The sequence below is a fragment of the Cnephaeus nilssonii genome, assembly GCF_951640355.1.
Source record: "Cnephaeus nilssonii genome assembly, chromosome: 19".
Lineage (NCBI taxonomy): Eukaryota > Metazoa > Chordata > Mammalia > Chiroptera > Vespertilionidae > Cnephaeus > Cnephaeus nilssonii.
Window position 1 is genome coordinate 41,164,315 of NC_137090.1, and position 21,446 is coordinate 41,185,760.

Genomic DNA, 21,446 nt, shown 5'->3' on the forward strand with positions numbered 1-21,446 from the left:
GCTCAGGCAGAGTGGGGCGTCGTGACTAGCTAGGGCGCTAATAAATACCTGCTGAACGGTCAACTGAACGAACAAAAGCAACGAGAGGGATATGGAATCAGTGTCGGAAGGGGCCATGGGGACCATGGCATCTTGTTGCTTCATTTTATAAATTAATTATAAATAAATGAATTAAATATGTCTCTATCGAGTACCCACGATGTGCCAGGCACTGTTCTGGATGCCAGGGTACAGCAATGAACAGACAGACAAAAATCCCTGCCCTCCTGGGGCTTATACTATAGTGTGTCTGCGGGGGCGGGGGGGGGGAGGGGCGGGGAGAGGGCTGGGGGAGATAATAAAACTGTATACAGCCCTGGCTGCATGGTTGAGTGTCAACCTATGAACCAGGAGGTCAGGGTTCAATTCCCGGTCAGGCCACATGCCTGGGTTTTAGGCTTGATCAATGATTCTCTCTCATGATTGATGTTTCTCTCTCTCTCTCCTTCTCCCTTCCTCTCTGATATCAATAAAAGTATATTTTAAAAAATAAAACTGCATCTAGAGGGTGATATCCCAGTTTGTTAGAAAGGAGTGGTGGGGGAGGCGACTGAACATGGGCTTGAAGTCAGATCTGGGTTCAAATTCTGAGTCAGTCCCTTTGCATGTGTGACCATGAGTAGGTTAGCATCTTCTCTGTCCCTGAGTTTTGAAAAATGACATCCATTTCACAGTGTTGTGGTGAGAATTTTAGAATGTGATATATGAGAAGTGCTTAACACAGTGCCTGGAACACAACAAACATCCAATAAACAGTAGCTATTATGATTATCATTGTCATTATCATTAAGGCAACATACCAGACTGTCAATTGCTAATATGTCTGGGTAGAGGGGGGTGAATGATTTTTATTTTCTTCTGTGACTTATCTGCATTTCTCAGGCTTTCCTTAGCGCATGTGTATTAATTTTTGACTTATGAACAAAGGTAATATGGCAACAGGAGAGGGGGCAGACGAGTAGAGTAAGCAGTTGGTGCGGGCATGGAGGGCCCAGGACTGGACCCACAGGGCTGGGCAGGGAGTTACCTGCAGCTTCCTTTGCAGAGCGTCCGCCCGGCAGGCGCCGCCCAGAGCTGCCTGCAGGGCGTGGGAGACCACGTGGCGCATGCAGGCCTCTGGGGTCTGCTGGGTCTGGGCGGCCTGGATCTCCAGCAGCAGGGCACTGCACACGGACGGAGACACCAGCTCAGGATCCACGAAGAGGAACACTCTGCGGGCAGAGTGGGGAGGGTGTGTGCTGATGAGAATGACTACTAGGTGAAGAGCCACGGGAGGGGCACCCTCAGAGTCTTGTGCCAGCCCCCCCCCCCAAGTTATTTAGTTCCTCCCAAAACAGAAACCTCAAATTCAAAAGTCTATGGGGGCGGGGCAACAATAAGGAATGGTGAGGACTGTGGCAAGGAAGAGCAGGCACAGCTCTTCTAGAGAGGCAGCTGGTCCGTCTACGCCAAGCATGTCAAACTCAAAGGCTAACACGGGCCAAATAAACAAGGTGTAAGTGTATGTGGGCCACAGAGAAACAAAAGCTTCAATTTTCATAGAAATGTAGGATTATTTCGATAGAGACATGCTGAATACAAAGGTCTGAAATAAATGAGTAATCGTTAACATAAAATAATAGAACATTTTAATAAAATTAATATTTTTTCTTGAACTTTAACTTACCAGACACTGAATAACTGCACAAATTAATAAGTGTAATGCAAAAACCTATTTTTCTTGTTCTCCGAAAGTGAAATATTTCCTGTTGCGCACACCAAACAAGCCAATCCAAGACTAATGACGTGGCCATCGGCTGCTAAAATATTCGCTGCCAGTATTAGTGGAGAGAAATGGTGTGCCTGCGCATAAGGTGCGTAAGGGAAATGAATGCAACACGATGATAGTAATCAGTCATTAGCGAACCTTGTAGTTCGTTATTAATAATTATGTATAACAGGATATTGTAAAAATTAAGTTACGAAATTTTTATTAAAACGTTTCTGACATACCGTTATATTGGCTGGGCCGCAAAAATATTCGTTGTGGGCCGCGAGTTTGACATGCTTGGTCTAGTCTCTGGTATCCAGGTAGGTTCTAACCTAAATCCTGCTTCCTCCTTTGGCGTCATGGCCCATCGACCACATGGCCCTCTGGGAGGGACCCTAACCCCATCTTGCTGAAACGGGCGCTCTGAGCAGCCCCATCTGCTCTCATCACCCCTATCACACCAGGAGACCGCCTCAGCCGGCTGCGCCTCCCAATCTCTCCCAGGCTTACCCCTCCGAGCCCTGCCCCTCCATGAACACAGAGCCCTGCCTTTCAGCAGGGGAGGAAGCCATGCACCCAACGCCACCTGCCCCTCTGCCCAGCTGTAACAGTGGGCACTTCCTCAACCTTAGCTACAGGGCCAGGCGCACTGATGACAGCCCTCAGGCCTCTGTGGCCGTGGCCTGAGCCCCTCTGCTCTAGGCATTCTGGAGCTGCCTCGGCTGCCAGCCTAGCTGATGCTGCCTGAAGGCCACGGGAAGGATGGAGGTGAAACAACAGAACCCCAGGGTGGCAGGGTCCTGTCCAAGGAGACCCTTCCTGCTCTCAGGGAGCTCCAGAGAAGGACCTGCACCTGGAGACGCACCCACCGCTGGACACATGTCATGGACGGGAGCTCCGCTGGGCTCCCCTCAGTCCAGCCCCTCCCTGGTCCTCTGGTCAGTGAGCAGTCACACAGGCCCAACCCTGGAGGGGCGGCGGGCAGCGCCCGTCGGAGCCACTCACCTCTCCTGGTAGGGGTACAGCTCGCTCCTCAAGTTCTGCTCGGCAATGACCAGCCTTTGGTACAGCGTCCCTGCCAAGCGGAGCACTTCAGCAAGCTGCCGGCCTCTGACCCCAGGCCCCTCCCACAGCAGGTGCTGGGATGTCTGAGCTCCCAGAATCCTGAGACCAGTCTGAGGCCTTGGGTGGAGCTGGATTGCAGCATGGGAGACGCAGCGCCTACCTGGGGCAGCGCCTACCTGGGGCAGCCGACTCTGTTTTCAGCCTGATGGCGCAGTCCAGGGCCACCGTGCAGTAAGGGGCGGGCAGGGTCAGGAACCGCACGCAGAGGGCGTAGGTCCTCCGGTAGAGCTCCTGCGAGATGCCTGTGGCCTGGGACAGAGGGAGGGGGTGGGTGCCTGGAGCCTGAGGTCAGGAGGGGTCCTGGGTGGGGTGGGAGAGGAGGAAGGTGGGCCTGAAGCAGGACCTGGGCTCCCACTTCTCTCCCAAATCTACGCCTTCTCTCTCCTCCCAGCGCCTGGAGGACAGGCTGTGTGACACTCCACTCCAGCTCCCCAAGAGGGAAGCCATCTGCCCTGGTCCCCCAGTAAGTCCTCTCTGTCCTCACCCTCTGCTCAGTGGGCCCCCTACATCCCCCGGCCTCCAGGTTTCATCGCCGACTGCTAGGGAAAGGGCACAGCCAGTGAAAGGAAGCCGCTCCAGCCCTCGCTGGTTTGGCTCAGTGGCCAGAGCTTAGGCCTGCGGACTGCAGGGTCTCAGGTTCGATTCCGGTCAAGGGCACATGCCTGGGTTGCGGGCTCCATCCCCAGTAGGGGGCGTGTAGGAGGCAGCTGATCAATGATTCTCTCTCATCATTGATGTTTCTCTCTCCCTTCCTCACTGAAATCAATAAAAATATATTTTAAAAAAGAAAAAGAAAAAGGAAGCTGATCCGGAGGGGAAATCCAAGAGTTCTTCCAGGATCCCCCAGTCAAGGGGAGAGGACGTGTCTAGCCAGCCCCTCGTCGTGGGTACCCCGCCCCCCCTTGCACCCTCCGCACCTCAGCCCGCTCACCTTGGTGAGCACGTACATGAGCGTGTGCAGCAAAGGGATGATGACGCGCCGCGTGTCCTCGCGTTCTGCCTGGAACACACGTATGGGGCTGGGGGTGAGGGGCTCACACACCCTGGAGGAGAAAGCTGGAGGGGGTTGGGAGATGGCAGGGTCGTGGTGGGAAGGGCCACAGTCCGCCCTGTGGAGGAGGCGGGAGGGGAGAGCCCAGGGGTGGCGGGCCCAGTGTGAGGGGGCAGGGAGGGGGGGCGGCGGTGACCCAGGGCAGGAGCTGGGAGCAAGGCGACAAGAGAGTCCCCAACTTGGAGGCTCCCTTGAGTGCGGCCCTGGGTGTGCGGGGGCACTGGGAGCGGTGTGGAGGGAAACTGGGAGGGGTGTGCCGGGGCGCGGGGGGGCGGTGTGCGGGGGCGCGGGGGGCGGTGTGGGGGGCGCGGGGGGCGGTGTGCGGGGGCGCGGGGGGCGGTGTGGAGGGAAACTGGGAGGGGTGTGCGGGGGCGCGGGGAGCGGTGTGGGGGGGCGGGGAGAGATGTGCGGGGGCGCGGGGGGCGGTGTGCGGTAGCTGGACATTCTAGGAGCTGTGCATTCACGTTCCCAGGTGCGTCTCTCTCTGCCAAGTGGTGTGACTTTCCACTGGTGCCGCGTTATCGTTTTTAGAAAGATGTCAGCTCAGGTCAAACAGTGGCGTCGTTTAGAGAAAACATTGCGCACAGGAAAGTCAGGAGGGAGACGCGTGGTGGAAACGCAGCGGGCTCCCAGGTGACCGGTCTGGGGGACGCAGCGCTGCGGGGCTGGGCCCAGCGGGTTGGCCTCTCTGCCTCTCACCCCTTTGGCCTCCCCGGGGCTGGGGACCCACCTTCTCCAGCTCTCGGAGCAGAATGCGGACCAGCGCCGGGCTCTTACCAGGATCGCGCTCTACCTTCTTGTGCAGCGACCATCTCCACATGCCTGGGCCAGGAGGAAGGGGCCCGCCCGGCCAGGCGGGGGCAGCTCTCAGAGGAGACCCTCTGAGCTGGACCCCGGGTCCCCGAGCCCCAGACCATGCCTTCTAGCAGCCACGGGGCTGACCCCCGGCCAGGCATGGCTCCAGGTACACGTGGGAGGGCTTGTCACCTGTGGAGAGTTCTCCCCGGCTGCCCCTGGAGGACAGAGGATTCCCAGCGCCCACAGGAGGAGGTGGGGCATGGGGAGAGGGTGTGCGCATGGGGCTTACGGAGTGGCATCCTTTACAGGTCAGCACCTCCACCCACATGTCTGCAAGTCAGGGCCCAAAGATTTCGTGGGCAAGGGGAGTTGGGGCGGGTGGTTAGCAAAGAGGCTGCAGGTCCCCGGGGCCTCTGCCACAGTCGCTGGCAGGGTGAGCAGGGGCGGGGGGGGGGGGGGGGGTGGGCGGTGACCCAGGGCAGGAGCTGGGAGCAAGGCGAGAAGAGGGCAGGAAGGCTTCTGGGTTCTTCAGGCCCCAGGGGTCTCCAGGAGGTGAGGGTTCTACTGGAAGGCCTCCCTGTGAGCTGCAGGCCGCATGCTTTGTTGCGAAGTTGTGTGTGTGTGTGTGTGTGTGTGTGTGTGTGTGTGTGTGTGTGTAGGGGGGGGGGCGGGAGGGGAGGCGGGGACCGCTGGCTCTTACCTTGGTTGCTCCGCAGGGCGGGGGCCTGGGCGCTGAGCTCCCGCAGCACAGCCTGCACGCTCCGCTGCAGGTCCAGCTCCACATCTGGGGGCGGAGAGGGGGGAGCTGAGAGACCAGGAGCTTTGGAGCTCAGCCCCTGGTCCTACCCTCGCCCCACATCCCCTCTTCCACGAGAATGTCTGTAGCCCCTTCTCCGGGCCTCGAGAGGTGCCTGAAAGTATCCAGTAGAGCTGGCAGGCAGCACCCGGGCCAGGCAGGGACACCGCCTCTCACACAGTGTTTGTGTGATTCCTGCAAAACCAGCGTTTCCGAGAGTGCGGCGTGCGAGCCGCCGGTGGCACACGAGACATTTAGGACGGTACACAAATGATTCGAATGTTTGATAACGATGATCATTCTAATGCGTAGTGGAAAAACATATAACCAGTTCCTCAACAAATGCAGGAGGCCAAAGTTAAAGTCAGTTCACAGACACCTATCGGATAATACCAGGAAGAGGCCACGACTCTCTCCCCGACCAAACTTCACCGAGGCTCTTCGGAGCCCTCTTCTCCACGGGGCCTGACCTTGGCCCCTGTCCGGTCCTCGGCCTGCCGAGCAGTTTCAGCAAGAATCCTGCTGCCACTGTACAGAGAATCCCCCACTTGATATCTGACCAGGTTCGCCGTCCCCATGTCTGATGTATAAGTCCTTGACGTGCCTCTAGCGAGAATCCTGTCAGGCCAGTTGAATAAGAATCCCCCCCAGCCCTGAGGTCTCTTCTTAGTAATTCCCCGTCCCCTGGCCCTCCCTGGTGCGAGGGCTGTCACTCTCCAGCTATCTCTGCCTCACTCGGAGTTGCGCTGATGTCTCTCTCTCCTATTGCAGTAGTCTCACATAAAGTGTTCCTTGGTGGTTTAACGAGTGCCAGAGTGATTTTTTCTTTAATGGTGGGGCGTTGACATGGCAAAACTGTGACGGCGGCACAGAAGTAAGTAACTGATGGGAAGCGGGGCAGCCGTGAGCATGCACTTGGCGGGTCCCATATGAGACGGTCCACTGACCAGGGCGGGGAGCCTGGTGTGGTGGGGCTGGGCGCTCTGTTGCTTTGTGCCGAGGCCATGCCACCCGGCCCACACTCAGGGCAGCAGGGACGCCAAAGCAGGCTGGTCCTGGAGATGCAAAGCCTTCTCTGGTGGCTGCCTTTGGCTCAGGGATTCCCCCGCCGCCCTGCGGAGCCTTCCTCCGTGACCTGTCAGTCTGAGACATCCCCCCACCCCTCCGTCCTTCTCCTCCACCCAGTGTCAGATTTGCATCAGCGCCCGACAGCTTGCTCCTCAGCGGTCCCCAGCGCCCTCTCCATGTTCTGCCCACAGGCGTTTCCCCGCATAAACCCTTGCGTACCTACTCCTGCCTTGGTATCTGCTTCTTGGAGGATCCGACGAGCACAGGAAGGATGGGAGACGCTCCCTGCACGTCAGTCCCCCTTTATGATGAATGCCAACCGAGAGCTTGTCTTTGTGGGCAAGCGCGCTTTCTCTGGGTGTCAGACAATACCAGCCATATGCCTCAGGGGCTCCCCTTTTGCCTCTGCCACCAGGAAACTTACAGCCAAACGGGGGCCCAGCCTCAAGCATCAGCTCATCCCCAGTGATGGGGACCTCTGTTCTGTCCCTCTTCGGTGCTTCTGCTTTATGTCCTACTTAACACATCTACGAGTTGCCTCGGATGCCTCGGAAGCAGGTGGGATGGAGATGGCAAGTTTTAGAAATCAGCAGGCTGCCGTCCGGGAATCGAAGTGTGTTTAGGCCAAGGCACCCCCTGTCCTGGTGCTCAGACTGCTCCTCCGGGGCGTGGCTCTGGCACGGGCTTGTGCAAGGTCTGCCGGGGCCACTGGCCACTCTGAAACCTCTCCCTTGTCCCCCAGACCACAGCAAGGCCCAATTCTAAGCCTGCTTCAGGCTGAGAGCAGGCAGCGGGCTGTTCCAGCCCACGTTTGCCCACCCGGCCACTGGCACGAGGCTGGCCACAGCTCCCCTTTCATCTACCCTTCTCCACCTTGCATGAAGATTGGTTGCAGGGTGAGTTATTAAAAAGTAATTGATGTTAAGTCTCCTCCCCTCCCTCCTTCCCTCCCTCCCTCCCTCCCTCCCTCCCTCCTTTCTTCCTTTCCTTTTTCCTTCCTCCCTTCCTCCCCCTCCCTCCCCACGCCCCCTGCACACACAGACTTACAGCTGATCTGTGACTTCCTCCCACCCCCCTCGCTAGAGGGCAGAGGAGGCTTTATCGTCGGAGCTTTAGTTTCGCCCTGCTTTGCAAAGGGAGTTACGTTTTCATGTTTATAGAGAACATGTAAAATAGAGAAGTTGCCCGTAGCCCCGGGAGACAGCCCCAAATAAACTTTGTTTTCAAAAGTCTGGGCAGCCGGAACACACTCTCAGGCTTCGGTCCACATCTGGCTGCAGATGTGTTTTGTTTGGGCTTGTAGAGTCTCAAAAAAATTGAAAGGGCTGCCAACATGTACAAATCGGGAGACTCTGCATCACAGTTGGGGGTTTGGGCATCTCTTGGACGCCTGCTGACACTGGCATGCATTCCTTTCCCATGCGGCCATCAGCGGGCTGGGCAGCTGCCCCGTGAGGGGAGGCACAGGTTCTGGTTCTTCCCAGTTCCCACTCTCCCCCTTTCACTCATCTACATCCTCCCTAGCCCAGGAGTTTGAGACCCTGGCCATGTGACTGAGACAATCGATCAGATTGTCTTAAAGGCGTGGGGAGGGAGCCTGCAGCCTTTAGTTAAAGAGGAAAGCGTTAACCCAAGAGTGTGCGGTTGGATTCCCCGAGGGTTACAGGGCACAGGGGCTGTGGGGACCCAGGGAATGAGGGAGACCAGGGCTAGCTGGGACATAGCCTACTGGTGGTGGCAAGGATCTCTGATGAGGGCAGCAAAGCACTAAACTCTGTGCCCTGGAATGCCATGGCCTGTTCTCCTGTGCCACCTTTGCCGGAGCACAAGAATGTCCCCAAGGGAACCCCCTTTCTCCCTATGGACCATGGAAGCCTGGCCAAAGGGCCTGCAGCCCCCGTGGAATAGAGACCACATACTTCCCCACCAACCAGACTCTCAGACCCAGGTAGGTGTTATTATAGCTAAAGAGGCAACAGGGAGAGAAGGAGAAGAAAGGCTGAGAGGGTCCTGACCATGGTAGGACCCCATAGTTCAGGGTCTGGTCCTCAATTTGAGACCATTCAAAGCTGTCCTAGGACTTGGCCATGCCAGCTCTCCATTGCCCTTAATCCCAGATGAGTCAAGTCTCTTACCACACCCCTCCTAGGGTTTTTTGCTTTCTCCTAGTCCCCAACCTTGTGCACATTAGAATCACCTGGGAAGCTTTCAAAGAAAATACTCATGCATAGTCCCCCCAAATCAAAATCACTTCTCTGAGGGTGGGGCCTACTGATCAACTTTTATTTTATTTTATTTTATTTTATTTTTAAATATATTTTTATTTATTTCAGGGAGAAGAAGAGAGAGGACGAGAGAGACAGAAACAGCCTATCTAATAAAAGAGTAATATGCAAATTAACCATCACTCCACTATACCCACAAGCCACGCCCACCAGCCAATCAGGAGTGAGTATGCAAATTAACACAGCCAAGATGGCTGTGGCCACGGAGAGAGCAGGAGGGAGGCTTGGGTTTCCCTGGCGATGGAGGAAGCCAAGCTTTCTGCACACCCTGGCCAGCCCAGGCCTCCGCTTAAGGCTACAAAGTTTCAATTATAGAAGATAAACAAATCCCAACAGAAATGGCTGCCGCCACTGAGCGAGCAGAAGGCTTGGCTCCGCTCCAGGCTACAAAGTTTCAATTGTAGAAGATAAATAAATCCCAGATACCAGGGCCTCCGCTTGGGTCACCAGGGGGTGTGGCCGGCCTGCAAACCACTACAGGCCCCTCACCCAGGCTACCCCACGCCCCAAGGGAACCCCCACCGTGATCCAGGACACCCTTCAGGGCAAACTAGCTGGCCCCAACCCATGCACCAGGCCTCTATCCTATCTAATAAAAGAGTAATATGCAGATTGACCATCACTCCAACACACAAGATGGCTGCCCCCATGTGGTCAAAGACCCTGTCCCCATGTGGACACACAATGGCCACCACAAGATGGCCAGCAGGGGAGGGCAGTTGGGAGGGACCAGGCCTGGGAGGGACCAGGCCTGGAAGGGAGGGCAAGTTGGGGGTGATCAAGCCTGCAGGGGAGGGCAGTTAGGGGTGACCAGGCTGGCAGAGGAGGGAAGTTGGGGGCAAACGGCCTGGCAGGGGAGCAGTTAGACATCAATCAGGCTGGCAGGGGAGTGGTTAGGGGGTGATCAGGCTGGCAGGCAGAAGCGGTTAGGGGCAATCAGGAAGGCAGGCAGGCGAGCAGTTGGGAGCCAGTAGTCCTGGATTGTGAGAGGGATGTCCCAGATTGGAGAGGGTGCAGGCTGGGCTGAGGGACACCCCCCCTCCCGTGCATGAATTTCGTGCACCGGGCCTCTAGTCCATGATGAAAGGGAATCATTGATTGGCTGCCTCCTGCATGCCCCACACTAGGGATCGAACCCGCAACCCAGGCATGTGCCCTTGACTGGAATCGAACCTGGGACCCTTTTGTCAGCAGGCCAACGTTCTGCCCACTGAGCCAAACCACCTAGGGCTCAGCTGGATCTTCTGACTGGCGCCGCTCCCTGGCGGTGAGTGGGGGTGGCCAGTGTGCATGTCTTAGGAATGATAACAATCTGGTAGCTGTGCTTGCCCTGGGGTGTCCCCTCACCTTCCCCAGGACAGGGATCCTCCAGGGCACTGGAGTCTGCCCCGGGAGGCCTGCAGAGTGCTCTGACGTGCTGGGTGACCACAGGCTAACACACACCTCCGGGGAAGGGCCATCGCTCCTTGCTGTCACAGGTTCATATAAGGAAACGAATCTAGGTTTTGGAATCAGCCAGATCTGGGTTGCAATCCTGACTCCGCCACTTACTAGCTCTGTGGCTTTTAGCAAATTTCCTAACCTCTCTGAGCCTCAGTTTTCTTTTCAGTAAAATAAGGAAAACCACACTGATATTCCTACCTCGCAGAAATATCTGACGTTGGCATGAGGCCATCCATAGTAAAATCGCTAAGAGCAGGATGCTGGCGCCAGATCACTGGGTCAAATCCTGATCTCACCACACAGCATCTGTGTGACTGTGGGAACAATCCCTGTCCTCCCTGTGTCTCGCTTTCCCCGTCTGTAAAATGGGAGTAAGAATAATATCTAGCTTTCTAATGACTAAATGAGTTCATATTTGTTGTGCTTTCACTAGTACTTCATATATTGTAAGCTCTATAAAGGGTTTTGTTCAATAAATGCAAGGTTTTGGTAATAAACCTTGCCTATTACTGTCCTTATTCCCAGTGTCCAGCTCAGTGACCCATACACAGTTGAGGCCAATGACTGTGTGGATGTCCGAATGTGGATGTTCTCACATTCGGGTGGCTGGGTTGGGCTCTCACAGCCGGCTGCGGGGAGGTCCTGCCAGCCCTGGGCAGCCTCACCTGCAAGAAGGTCTTTCCCATGATGCACCAGGCGCACTAGACCCCTCTCCCCGACCATACTGACCTGAGCTCTCCATGGGAGCCGGCGTGTGAGGAGGATGTGGTTGTCTCGGGCAGCAGAATGGAAAGTAAAGTGGTTTGGTTTTTTTCTGCACAGAGATGGTTCTGCAAAATAAGAGGCAGTGAGCGTAAGGGGTAGGAAGGTGCCGAAAGTGTACTTGGGGATGGAGAGGCTCCCAGGGACCTGGGCTTCCAGCACACTGCAGGGCGGTCGAGGTTTAGGTAAGAAACACGTCTATGGTGCTTGCTATGTGGCAGGTGCTCCTCTAAGCACTTAAAAAGGGTCAGCTCTTTGATATTAATATTAACCTTATATTGTAGATACTATTTTCTCCCAAAGTACAAATGGGAAAATTGAAGCACAGAGAGCTTAAGTAACTCTTCAAGGTCAAATAACCAGCAAATAACAGAATGAGCACTGGACTTGGACCGTCTGGCTTCAGAGCCCATGCCCCGTCATGAGCCGAGGCTGCTCCACTGGAGGGGAGGGACTTCCAAAGAGAGAGAAAACAAACAGACAATATTAGGAACGACAAAAATGCGTATATATATTTGTGTTTTTTAAAATATATTTTATTGACTTCAGAGAGGAAGGGAGAGGGAGAAAGAGAGAGAAACGTCAATGATAAGAGAGAATCATTGATCAGCTGTCTCCTGCACACCCCACACTGGGGATCGAGTCTGCAACCTGGGCATGTGCCCTGACTGGGAATCGAACCATGACCTTCTGGTTCATGGGTCAATGCTCAACCACTGAGCCATCCCGGCTGCACTAGACATATACAGTATATTTGTAGCAAAAAAAGGAAGAAAGAAAGAAAGAAAGAAAGAAAGAAAGAAAGAAAGAAAGAAAATCTGAATCCTCTACATCAGACATAGTTTTCTAGAAAATAAAATTGACTCAAAAGTCTCTAGAAGAGTTGGTAAATCTGCTTAGATGAGTAACCACTGAGGAAACAGAGAAAGGTGTCAAGGAACCAGCTCCTAAAATTTGGTGTCTGGCTCAGAAGGTTCCTGTGATAAATTCTCTCAACGCTGCAAAGTAAAGTCATTTTCTACGTTATTTAAACTGTCCCCTAACACAGCAAGAGAAAGAAAGTTTCTCTGAAAAAAGCCAGCTTATCCTTGACACCAAAATCTCATAAAGATAGTTTTAAAAATAGATGAAGCACTTCAAACCCATCGGGATAAGTATTTTAAAAAGGAAAGCACTAGGAAGTAACAAGTGGGGAGATTGGCGCCCTGGTGCACTGGTGGTTGGCATTTAAAATGGTGCAGCTGCTGTGGACAGCCGTCTGCCAGCTCCTCAAAGAGTTCAGCAGAGTCACCAGATGACCCAGCAGCTCCACTCCTGGGTAAATCCCCAAAAGAATTGAAAATGGGGACTCCCACCCATACTTGCACAGCAGCATCCTTCAAAATAGCCCAAAGATGGAAACACCACAAATACCCCTCAGCAGATGAATGAATAAACAAAACGTGGTGTATACATACAATGAAAAACTCTTCAGCCTTTAAAAAGAATGAAACCATGATAACATGCTGCTATTTAAATCAACCTCGGAAACATCATGCTAATTGAAATAAGTCAAAATGACAAATATTATATGATTGCACTTTCATGAGGCACCCAGAAAAGGTGAATTCGCAGAGATAGAAAGTATAACGGAGGTGCCTAGGGGCTTGGTGGAGGGAGGGATGGGGAGTTAGTGTTGAATGAGTTTCTTTTGGGGATGATGAAAAAGTTCTAGGAATGGATAGTGGTGTGGATTACACAACATTGGTATTTACTTAATGCCACTGAACTGTACACTTTAAAATGGTTCAAATGGTAAATTTTATGGCATATATATTTTACCACAATGAAAAGTAGATTAGGTTCACTTATAAATATATATGTACAAATTCTAACTAAGTATCAACTAATTGAATTTAATGTATTAAAATGATAATGTACTCGTAATAACTTTAGCCTGTTGATATAATCATAGGAATGAATATTAAAATGTGATATGACTTTGATGAAGATTAGAAAAGACAATAACATCAACTCTTGGTGAAGATACTCAGCTGGCGAGAAGGAAATTGGTATCGCTTTTCTGGAGGGTAGGTGGGCAATAAGTATCAAATTTCAAAATGTGCTTACTTTTTGTCCAAGAAATTCCACTATTAAAAATGTATGCTAAGGAAATTATTGGACAAGTGAATCAGGAGTATGTGCAGCAATGTTCATGAAAACATTGCTTATGGTGAGTGAGAACCAGAAGAAACTTAAAGGCCTAACTAGAGAATATCGATTAAGCAAATTAGAGTAATCTGTGCACTGGAATACTACGCAGGCATAAAAATGATGATGTACGTCTATATTTATTGAATTGAAAAGATTTTTAAGTGTTCCTTTTAAAGAGTCGGTAACAAAACAACGGGCACATTTTGAACACATTAGATTTTAAAAGTGTGTTTCTAAATCTGCACACACGCATTGAAAAAATCAGGAAAAGCTAAACATCAAAATGTGACGTTGGAGGTTCTAGATCTGGTGAAGGTGGAGCAAGAACACTCCCGTGTGCCGCCCCCACTGCGTGAGCTGGAAGCTCTGGACCCTGTGCGCCAGCAGCGCTCTGAGGACTCTGCAAAGCAAACGCAGCGAGCAGAGCGGGGAAGGAGCGGGTGCTGGAAGGGAGAGCAACCGGCAGTGAGCTTTCTGCTTACCCCCCCTGCCCACCCCACCCCCCGGCCCTGTTACACCTTGGCCTGGACACAGAGGCAGCCTGAACTTCAGAAGTGCACGCCGAGGGCGGACAGAAAGATCTAGAAGAAAAGCTTTCTCTTTCTGGCCCGACAAGCAGAAAAGGGTCCCCTAAGGATTGGAGAAATGGGGACATTCCTTTTTTCTTTTTCCTTTCCTCCTGCTATTGCCCCCAGGAGTCCTGCACAGCAGCGGCCGCAGCAGTGATGGCTGTGGGGGCCACGCAGGTCCCTAAGTTAGGAGGAAGGGGACATCTCTTGGACTAGACCAGTGGCCGGCAAACTCGTTAGTCAGCAGAGCCAAATATCAACAGCACAACGACTGACATTTCTTTTGAGAGCCAAATTTTTAAAACTTAAACTTCTTCTAACGCCACTTCTTCAAAATAGACTCGCCCAGGCCGTGGCATTTTGTGAAAGAGCCACACTCAAGGGGCCAAAGAGCCGCATGGGGCTCGCGAGCTGCAGTTTGCCGACCACTGGACTAGAGGAACCGTGTCCCAAAGGCACAAGAGCGTGACACTTGCACCCACAGACTTGGAACATGCATTTGGGCTGCTCAGAGGCTCTGTGGGGTTGCTTCCTAGCTCCTGACAGAGCTTTGAGGGACAGAGGTTGCTGAGGAAATGGAAGAGCGTCTACGGAACACCATCCCTGCGGCAGACATTGTGCAGGGCGGAGAGCACAGAGAGAAATGAATGACGTGGCCCTTGCCCTTAGGAGCCGGAGGTCTAACCAGCCCGTGACTTCTTAGTGACCACAGTCACACTCCCGGCCGAGACATGCGCACTGACGGCTCGCAGACCCAAGGTCCACAGCATGCTGACAACATACCCGCTTCACAGACTCACACGGGGAACCAGAGGCGCGCTCGGCCTAGTGTATTCTTAAAACTCACTTGTCACATCAAAAACCAGGCCTGTGGTAAACACAGAAGGCACAGTGGCTGTACAGTGGAGAGCAAGGGTCCTCCTCACCTCTCCTCTGGCCCATCAGTGCGCTTCCCCAGAAGGAGCCACCGTGTTAAAAAGTCCTAGTCTGTGGCCAACCTTTAAAAGTATATGCGTAACCATGGACACAGGCAGCAGCGTGGTCGGCCGGGGAAAGGGGGAGGTCCGGGGTGGAGGGAATCAATGGAGGGGAAAAGGGACATTTGTAATACTTTCAACAATAAAGATAAATTTTAAAAATAGAAAAGGAATAAAAATAAAGTCAGCTGGGCTCGGGCGGCCCACGGTGCCCAAGTGAATCGTCTGACAAGCATCCTTGGGGCACTCTCTGCTTCTCCGTAGCACCTGACGCTTGGTGTCCTGTTTGTTAATTGTCCGGTTGCCCCGCTAGAATGCAAGCCCCACGGGGGCAGGACTCTGTCACGTCCACTGCCGTGTCCCCATCACCCCACAGGCTTTGCACCACCCAGAAGGCCCTCAGGAAAGATCGTTGCATGAACGGCTGTCAGGCCCTCAGAGGGAGACAAGACAGTGTCACCGTCCCCAGCTACTCTCGGGCCGGGAGCAGAAGCAAGTCTGTGGGGCATGGCTGGGGGGACAAATGGCACAGGAAACAGAAATCCTCTTGATGCTCGGAGTACGGGCAGGGGAGCCGGTCATCCCATCGGGAGGGGACACGGGCACAGACACAGTAGTGAGGACACTGCGCTGCCACACTCACGTCACGGGCACCCCTGCCACATGTGCTTGGGGATTTGTCTCGGGCCCCATCTTGGACAACTGGCTGCAACGTCCGGCTGCTCCTTTTGTGCCTCTGACCAAGCCAATGGCACAGCAGAGCTCAGCTCACATGCCCTGCGGCCTCCCTGTTCCCCCAGACACAGCAAGAACCACAGGAAAGAAGTACATGACCTCTGCCTCCAGCACAGGCAGCAGGGCGAGCGGCCGGGGGGTGGAGCCCAGTGAGCTGGGAGAAGCGCCAGGTCACTGCCCTGTGGCCTCTCACCCTGCGCTGTCCATGCATCATTTCATTTGTTCAACAGTTATTGAGCCTCATTCTGTGATGGACACTGTGCTACAGACACAAGGTCGGAAAACGTGTCTTCAATTGAAGACCAAATCAATGAATGGATGGATTCATTCATTCATTCACTCATTCAATATTTACCGAGCATCTTCTGTATGTCAGACACTGTTTCAGGTCCTGGGGATATGGCAATACCTTATCATAGACTAAGACACCTGCCCTCCTAAAGGTTGTGCTCTAGTCTAGTGAGTATGTAGTGAGTACGGACGGTATAGACAAGGTCAATGATTAAATTGCATGTTAGATGATGGCAGTGCTATAAGAATGAGACTGGGAAGGAGAATGAGGGGTTCCAGAGTTGGGGATGTGGTTTTTAAAAGGGTGATCAGGGAGTTCTCATTGAAGAGGTGACATCTGAGTAGAAACCTGCAGGAGGAGGAGAGCAAGCCAGGTGGCCGCTGCAGGAATCATGCTCCAGGCGAAGGGAGGAGCCAGCCAGGCACTAAGGAGGGTGCGGGCAGACAGTTCTCCATGGCTTGTGCAGGCCTGTGAGCGTTCGGTTCAGATCACGTCTTCAAGAAAGTTTGTGTCATGAATAGCTTTGGAAAAGGGAGAGTGTGTCTCCCCCGAGGGCAGAGCGTAGATTTACTTGCCGCTCAGTATAATAGAGACAATGTCTCTTTTCAAGACAAAGATTTGCTGGCAGCTCATTGTGAAAACTGGGCTTCCCGAGCTCAGGCTTGGTTGGGACAGCATTCACTGGCTCCGCCTCCGTGCTGTCCCCCCATGGGGGGCAGGCAAGGGGAACCAAAAGACATGACACTCATGCTCTGATTGTGCCGTGAGTAATAAAGTCCTTTGTCTCTGACCTGGAGTCTCGTGTTTTCTGCCAATGTCCTTAAAACTATGGCAAGCAAACTTGTTAGTTGTGGGGAAGCATGGGGCTTGGTTGGAAAGTTTGTAAGGAGGAATCTCCGAAAGGTCAGGGGCCTCTGAGGGACCTTGCCCAAGGCAGCAGCCCCTGCCTTGACTTTCCCAAACAAGTCTGAGCCCTGGGTGCTTTACTGGAAGCTTTATGTCTAGTCTTTAGACGTCCTTGCTTAAAGGACACTACAGATGCATGTGTCTTCTCAAGGATGCTACCCTGCTGCTAGTATCTAATAGTTAATTTTAGTTCAAGCTGTTGTTACAGTAAAAGCCCGAGGAGGCAGGCGAATGGGGCTGTTTGGTTTCTCAAGCCAAGCAGTCCCTTAGCCTCTCTTTCACAGAAACGTGTGTCAGAGTAATCATTCATCCGTAGCTCAGGGTCTGCTGCTCAGCCCTGGCAGTTAGTTATAAGTAGGGTAAAATCTTAGACCCTTCATTGTTCTTGACAGAGGACCAGACCAGAGACAAAGAGAATGAGTGAATGAATGCATGAATAAGTGAATGAATGAGTGCATGAATAAGTGAATGAATGAGTGCATGAATAAGTGAATGAATGAGTGCATGAATAAGTGAATGAATGAATTGGGATTTAGAGGGCCTGTCTCCTTAAATACAGCACATTCACAATGAGCAGTCCTGGGGCAGGTGCAGACCCACACTGGTCACTGCCTCAGGCAGCAGCAGGCCCCAGGACGGTCCACAGAACCACAGAGGCGCTCGTCGGGACGCAGCAGGAAGAGGCCGAGGGGAGTGCGTTCACCGCTGCCGCTGTCCATAGTTGACGCCAATAGCGTGGGAAGGCTTCCGGAGAGGAAGCACTGGAGCGAGCAGGATTTCGGGGAGGATGTGAAGAGGCCTGGCTCAGGGTCAGTGTTTCACAATGAAGACCCCAGGTTCTGACGGTCCCCGCCCACCCCGGCACCCCGAGCTCTAATTGCTGGCTCCTAGGGCAGGCTGTTCAGACAGCACCACCGCCCCCCAGACCTCCCTGTGGCCACCCCTTCCGGACTAAAACCTGGGGAAAAGATGTGGATTTCCCAGGACTGCACCTCTGCCTCCCTCATGCCCTCTGCCCACAGCCTGGCACAGAGAGAAGGGGCCGCCTAAGCCTGCCACCGCCCTGCTCCCCGGCAATCCACTTCCCCTCCTCCCACCACCGCTGCTTCACGCCCCAGGGGGTCAGGGGCAGGTGCTCTTTCCAGTGCTCTGGCCCTTTCTCCATTGAGACAGTCATGCTGGCCAGACAACACACCTGGTTCTCTGGGTTAGAGCATGTGGTAGCAGACTCACAGTGGGGGCGGGGGGGGGGGGAGTAGGAATGAGGGTTCCCTCACCCCTCACCCCTCACCCCTCACCCCTCACCCCTCACCCCTCATCCCTCACCCCATGAGGCTTTCCAGACCCTGCGGGGTCGGGGAGGGGACGGCCTGCTCCCCTGTGGCCGTCCCTGTGGGTGGGGCGGCCCGTTTCCTCCTCTATGTCTGCCGATAGCTGGGAAGGAAACACCTGGAAGGCCATTCTGAGGGTGAGGGGAGAGCATTGTTCCCGGGGGCGGGGAGCCTGCACGCAGGCCGGGAAGCTTGGGGCCAGGACAAGGTGGCGGTGACTGCAGCGTGGCCTTCTCATTCACTGTCAGTCCGGGAGACAGAGCTCCGGAGGTAACGGAGGGGCGCGCAGGCCCTGGCGAGTGGCTGTGCAGCCAAGCGGCCTGGCAGGCAGCATGGGTGCAGGGCTGCCTGGGTTCAGCCCTCTCTATTGCTATGGCAACGTGGACCAGTAGCTTAAAACCTTTGCCCCTCAGTTTCCGTAACTTTAAAGGAGACCTAATAGCCTGGCCAGTGTTGCTAAGTGGTTGAGCATTGACCCATGAACCAGGAAGTCACAGTTTGATTCCTAGTCGGGGCACATGCCCGGATTGTGAGCTTGATCCCCAGTGTGGGGTGTGCAATCATCGCATCATTGATGTTTCTGTATCTCTCTCCCTCTCCCTTCCTCTCTGAAATCAATAAAAATATATTTTTAAAAAGGAGACCTAACAGTAACACCTTCTCACAGGATTACTGTGAAGACTAAATGAGATCATATTCAAAATCCACTTAAAACCAAATAAAGAAGCAGGACAGGCCAGACCTGTAAGTCCTCCATAAACTCTACACTTTCGTGTCCAAATTGAAACTCTAGCCGTTCTTTCCTTTAATACCTCCTCTCACAGCCACTCTCCTACGCCACGGGTTTGCACACTTGCCTCGTGTTCGCACACAAACCATCTGCCTCCCTCAAGGCTCAGGTGCACCTCCTGCCGAGCCCTTCCTGATCCCACATCCAGCGCCAACCTCCCCCTTCACACCCCACCCGCCCACGGCTCTGGCGCGTTTGACCTTCTCTGTTAGTCATTTGTAGCCACGTCTCATCCCCCACACCATGGGGTCAGCTTCTCAAGGATGGAGACCAGCCTTGGACTCGCGCTGGCTGCCCGTGTAGAAGATGCTCGATCCATGTGTGTGGAGAGAAAGGCCAGCCTGGCCTCACTGGCTCCAAGTTCCCCGGGAGAGGGGTGGGCAGAAGGATTGCAGAGGGAACCCAGAAGGTTCGTTCTGAGTTGCTTAACCACCCTGTAATCTTTGGTAAGTTGCTTCATCTCTCTAAGCTTTAGCCTCCGGCCTATAAAATGGGCATTAGAACACGTATCCAGCCTACCTCCGATTGCTCATGAGAATCCAGTGGGATGGGGACTGCACTCTACAGCACAGATGGGGCATGTATATTAGTCTTATGATTATTGGCATTTGCATGATTCGGAGAGGAAAGAAGAGGTCTTCTCGCAGGGGCCTGTGTCCTTTCTTCTTGTGAAAATGGGCGGAACCATCTTAACTTGGCTGCGTGGTCCCAGGAGCCACCAGGTCTGGGTGACCCTCAGAGAGGCTGGGCCTGTGTTCCTCAGAGCCAGGGCTGTCTCAGCGGACCCCCCTCCAGCATCCCTCCTCCAGGCACCCCACCTGCTCTGCTCTGATCTGCCGCTTCCGCTCCCTCCTTGCAGACCCGGCCCCAGCCAGCACCTACCTCGGCTCGGCTGCTGCAGCTCAGCCCAAGTCCTTCCGGCAATGCGCTCCCCACAGTCCTGCCCAGGGAGGCTGGCAGCCCCAGAGAAGCGATGCCTTAGAGGAGCCAGGCTGGTGTTTTCCGTCTCAACAGCAGCCTCCAATCTGCAGAGAAAAGCCCAGGGTTGAACCGGCCCGGCTCTGTCCCCTCCTCTTCCTTCCCCTTCCCCTTCCCCACAGGCCTCAGAGCTCCTCCCAGGGCGCACCCCGCTGCGAGGTTGCTCTGTGGTCAGCCTCGGTCACCAGAGGTTCTTTATTCTGATCGGGTGGGAGGTGGGCACCTGTGTCTCCTCCCAGAGGTCCTGCTGCTGACTGGGCAGGGATGCAGGGCGAGCTGACCTCTCTCCCCAGCTGCAGACACACCAAGCACCCCTGCCTCCGGACACGCAGCCAGCGAGACCTCGGGCACCTCCAAAGTGTGTACGAACCCAGCTCATCATTCCCCTCCACATCCACTTTTCTGCTCCTCGCCTTAGAATCAGAAACCCGAGAGTCGTCCCTAGCACCTCTGGCTCCCTCACCTCTACCATCTAGGCAGCACCAAGTCCTGTCAGCACCTCATGAACCCGCCGCTTTTCCCACCATCCTTGCTTCATCAGGCCACCATGGTCCTTTGCCGAGGCTGACGGGCAGACCCTGAGCGACGGATGAATGATTGCTCTCACACACGTTTCTGTGACAGAGAGGGCTAAGGCACTGCGTGGCGATCGCCGCCAAGTCACCCTGTTCGCCTGCCTCGTTAGGCTTTTATTGTAACAACAGCTTGAACTCAAATTAACCTCTAGATACAATCAGCAGGGCACGTATCCTTGAGAAAGCACATGCTTCTACAAGGTCGGGTCTAAAAGACTAAACACAGAGATTCTAGCAAAACACCCTGGGGGACCGGACTTGTTTGGAAAAGTCAAGGTCAGAGGCCCCCGACCTTTTGGAGAATCCTCCTTACCGACATTCCAACCAAGTCCCGGGCTTCCCCACAGTCTCCTCCTAAATTCTGGCAACAACCGGATGTCTCCCGGGAATGCTGCCTCCACCTCGCAGCCAGAGGGCTCTTTCTGAAGGTGGAACACATTCTGATCACATTACACCTTCCCTGGCTCCCTGTTGCCTTCACGAGACCAGCCAAACTCCTTGGCGTGACTTGTAAAGACCTGGTCCTCCTTTGATCCCCACCCTCGGGCTCTATCCCATCGCTCTGTCCCCTCCCAGAAGTCCCGACCCACTGCAGCTCCTCAGTGACCCGGGCTTCACCTGTGTGCGCATTCTCTTCCCAGCCCTCCTCCCGGCTCCCTTTAAGTCATCCTTCGTTCAGCAGAGAAGAGCCGAAAAGAAGAAGTCAGAGAGGCAGGAGGAAGAGTGGAGGGCCAGGAAGCTGGGGAGGGAGCGTCAAGGAGATGATGGTCAACACTGTCAAGGATGGCCAAGAGGACACGGATGAGGATGACAGGTACCTGCTGACCTTGGCGATGAGGAGAGGGCAGGGCTGGGGAGGAGCTGGCCTCCAAGGTGACACGTCTGCTAACTTGTCATGTTCTTTCTTTTTCTCGCATTTTGAAGCCAAGCAGTCTTCTGGGGGAATCTTCAACACATTTCTGGACCTTGGTAAAGCCCACAGA

At 54.0% G+C, this 21,446-nt stretch overlaps 1 protein-coding gene across 1 annotated transcript in view; it reads right to left on the reverse strand.

Moving 5' to 3' along the window:
* Positions 1-11,162, reverse strand: part of PIK3R6 (phosphoinositide-3-kinase regulatory subunit 6) — a 29,489-nt gene extending 18,327 nt beyond the window's left edge. Inside the window, exons 1-7 of the mRNA XM_079799105.1 lie at positions 11,085-11,162; positions 5,464-5,547; positions 4,696-4,787; positions 3,846-3,914; positions 3,031-3,163; positions 2,795-2,864; positions 1,067-1,250 (exon numbers count right to left, since the gene is read on the reverse strand). Coding sequence (XP_079655231.1) covers positions 1,067-1,250; positions 2,795-2,864; positions 3,031-3,163; positions 3,846-3,914; positions 4,696-4,787; positions 5,464-5,547; positions 11,085-11,097 — 645 coding nt within the window. The 5' untranslated portion in view covers positions 11,098-11,162. The remainder of the gene's footprint in view (positions 1-1,066; positions 1,251-2,794; positions 2,865-3,030; positions 3,164-3,845; positions 3,915-4,695; positions 4,788-5,463; positions 5,548-11,084) is intronic.
* Positions 11,163-21,446: the final 10,284 nt, after the last annotated feature.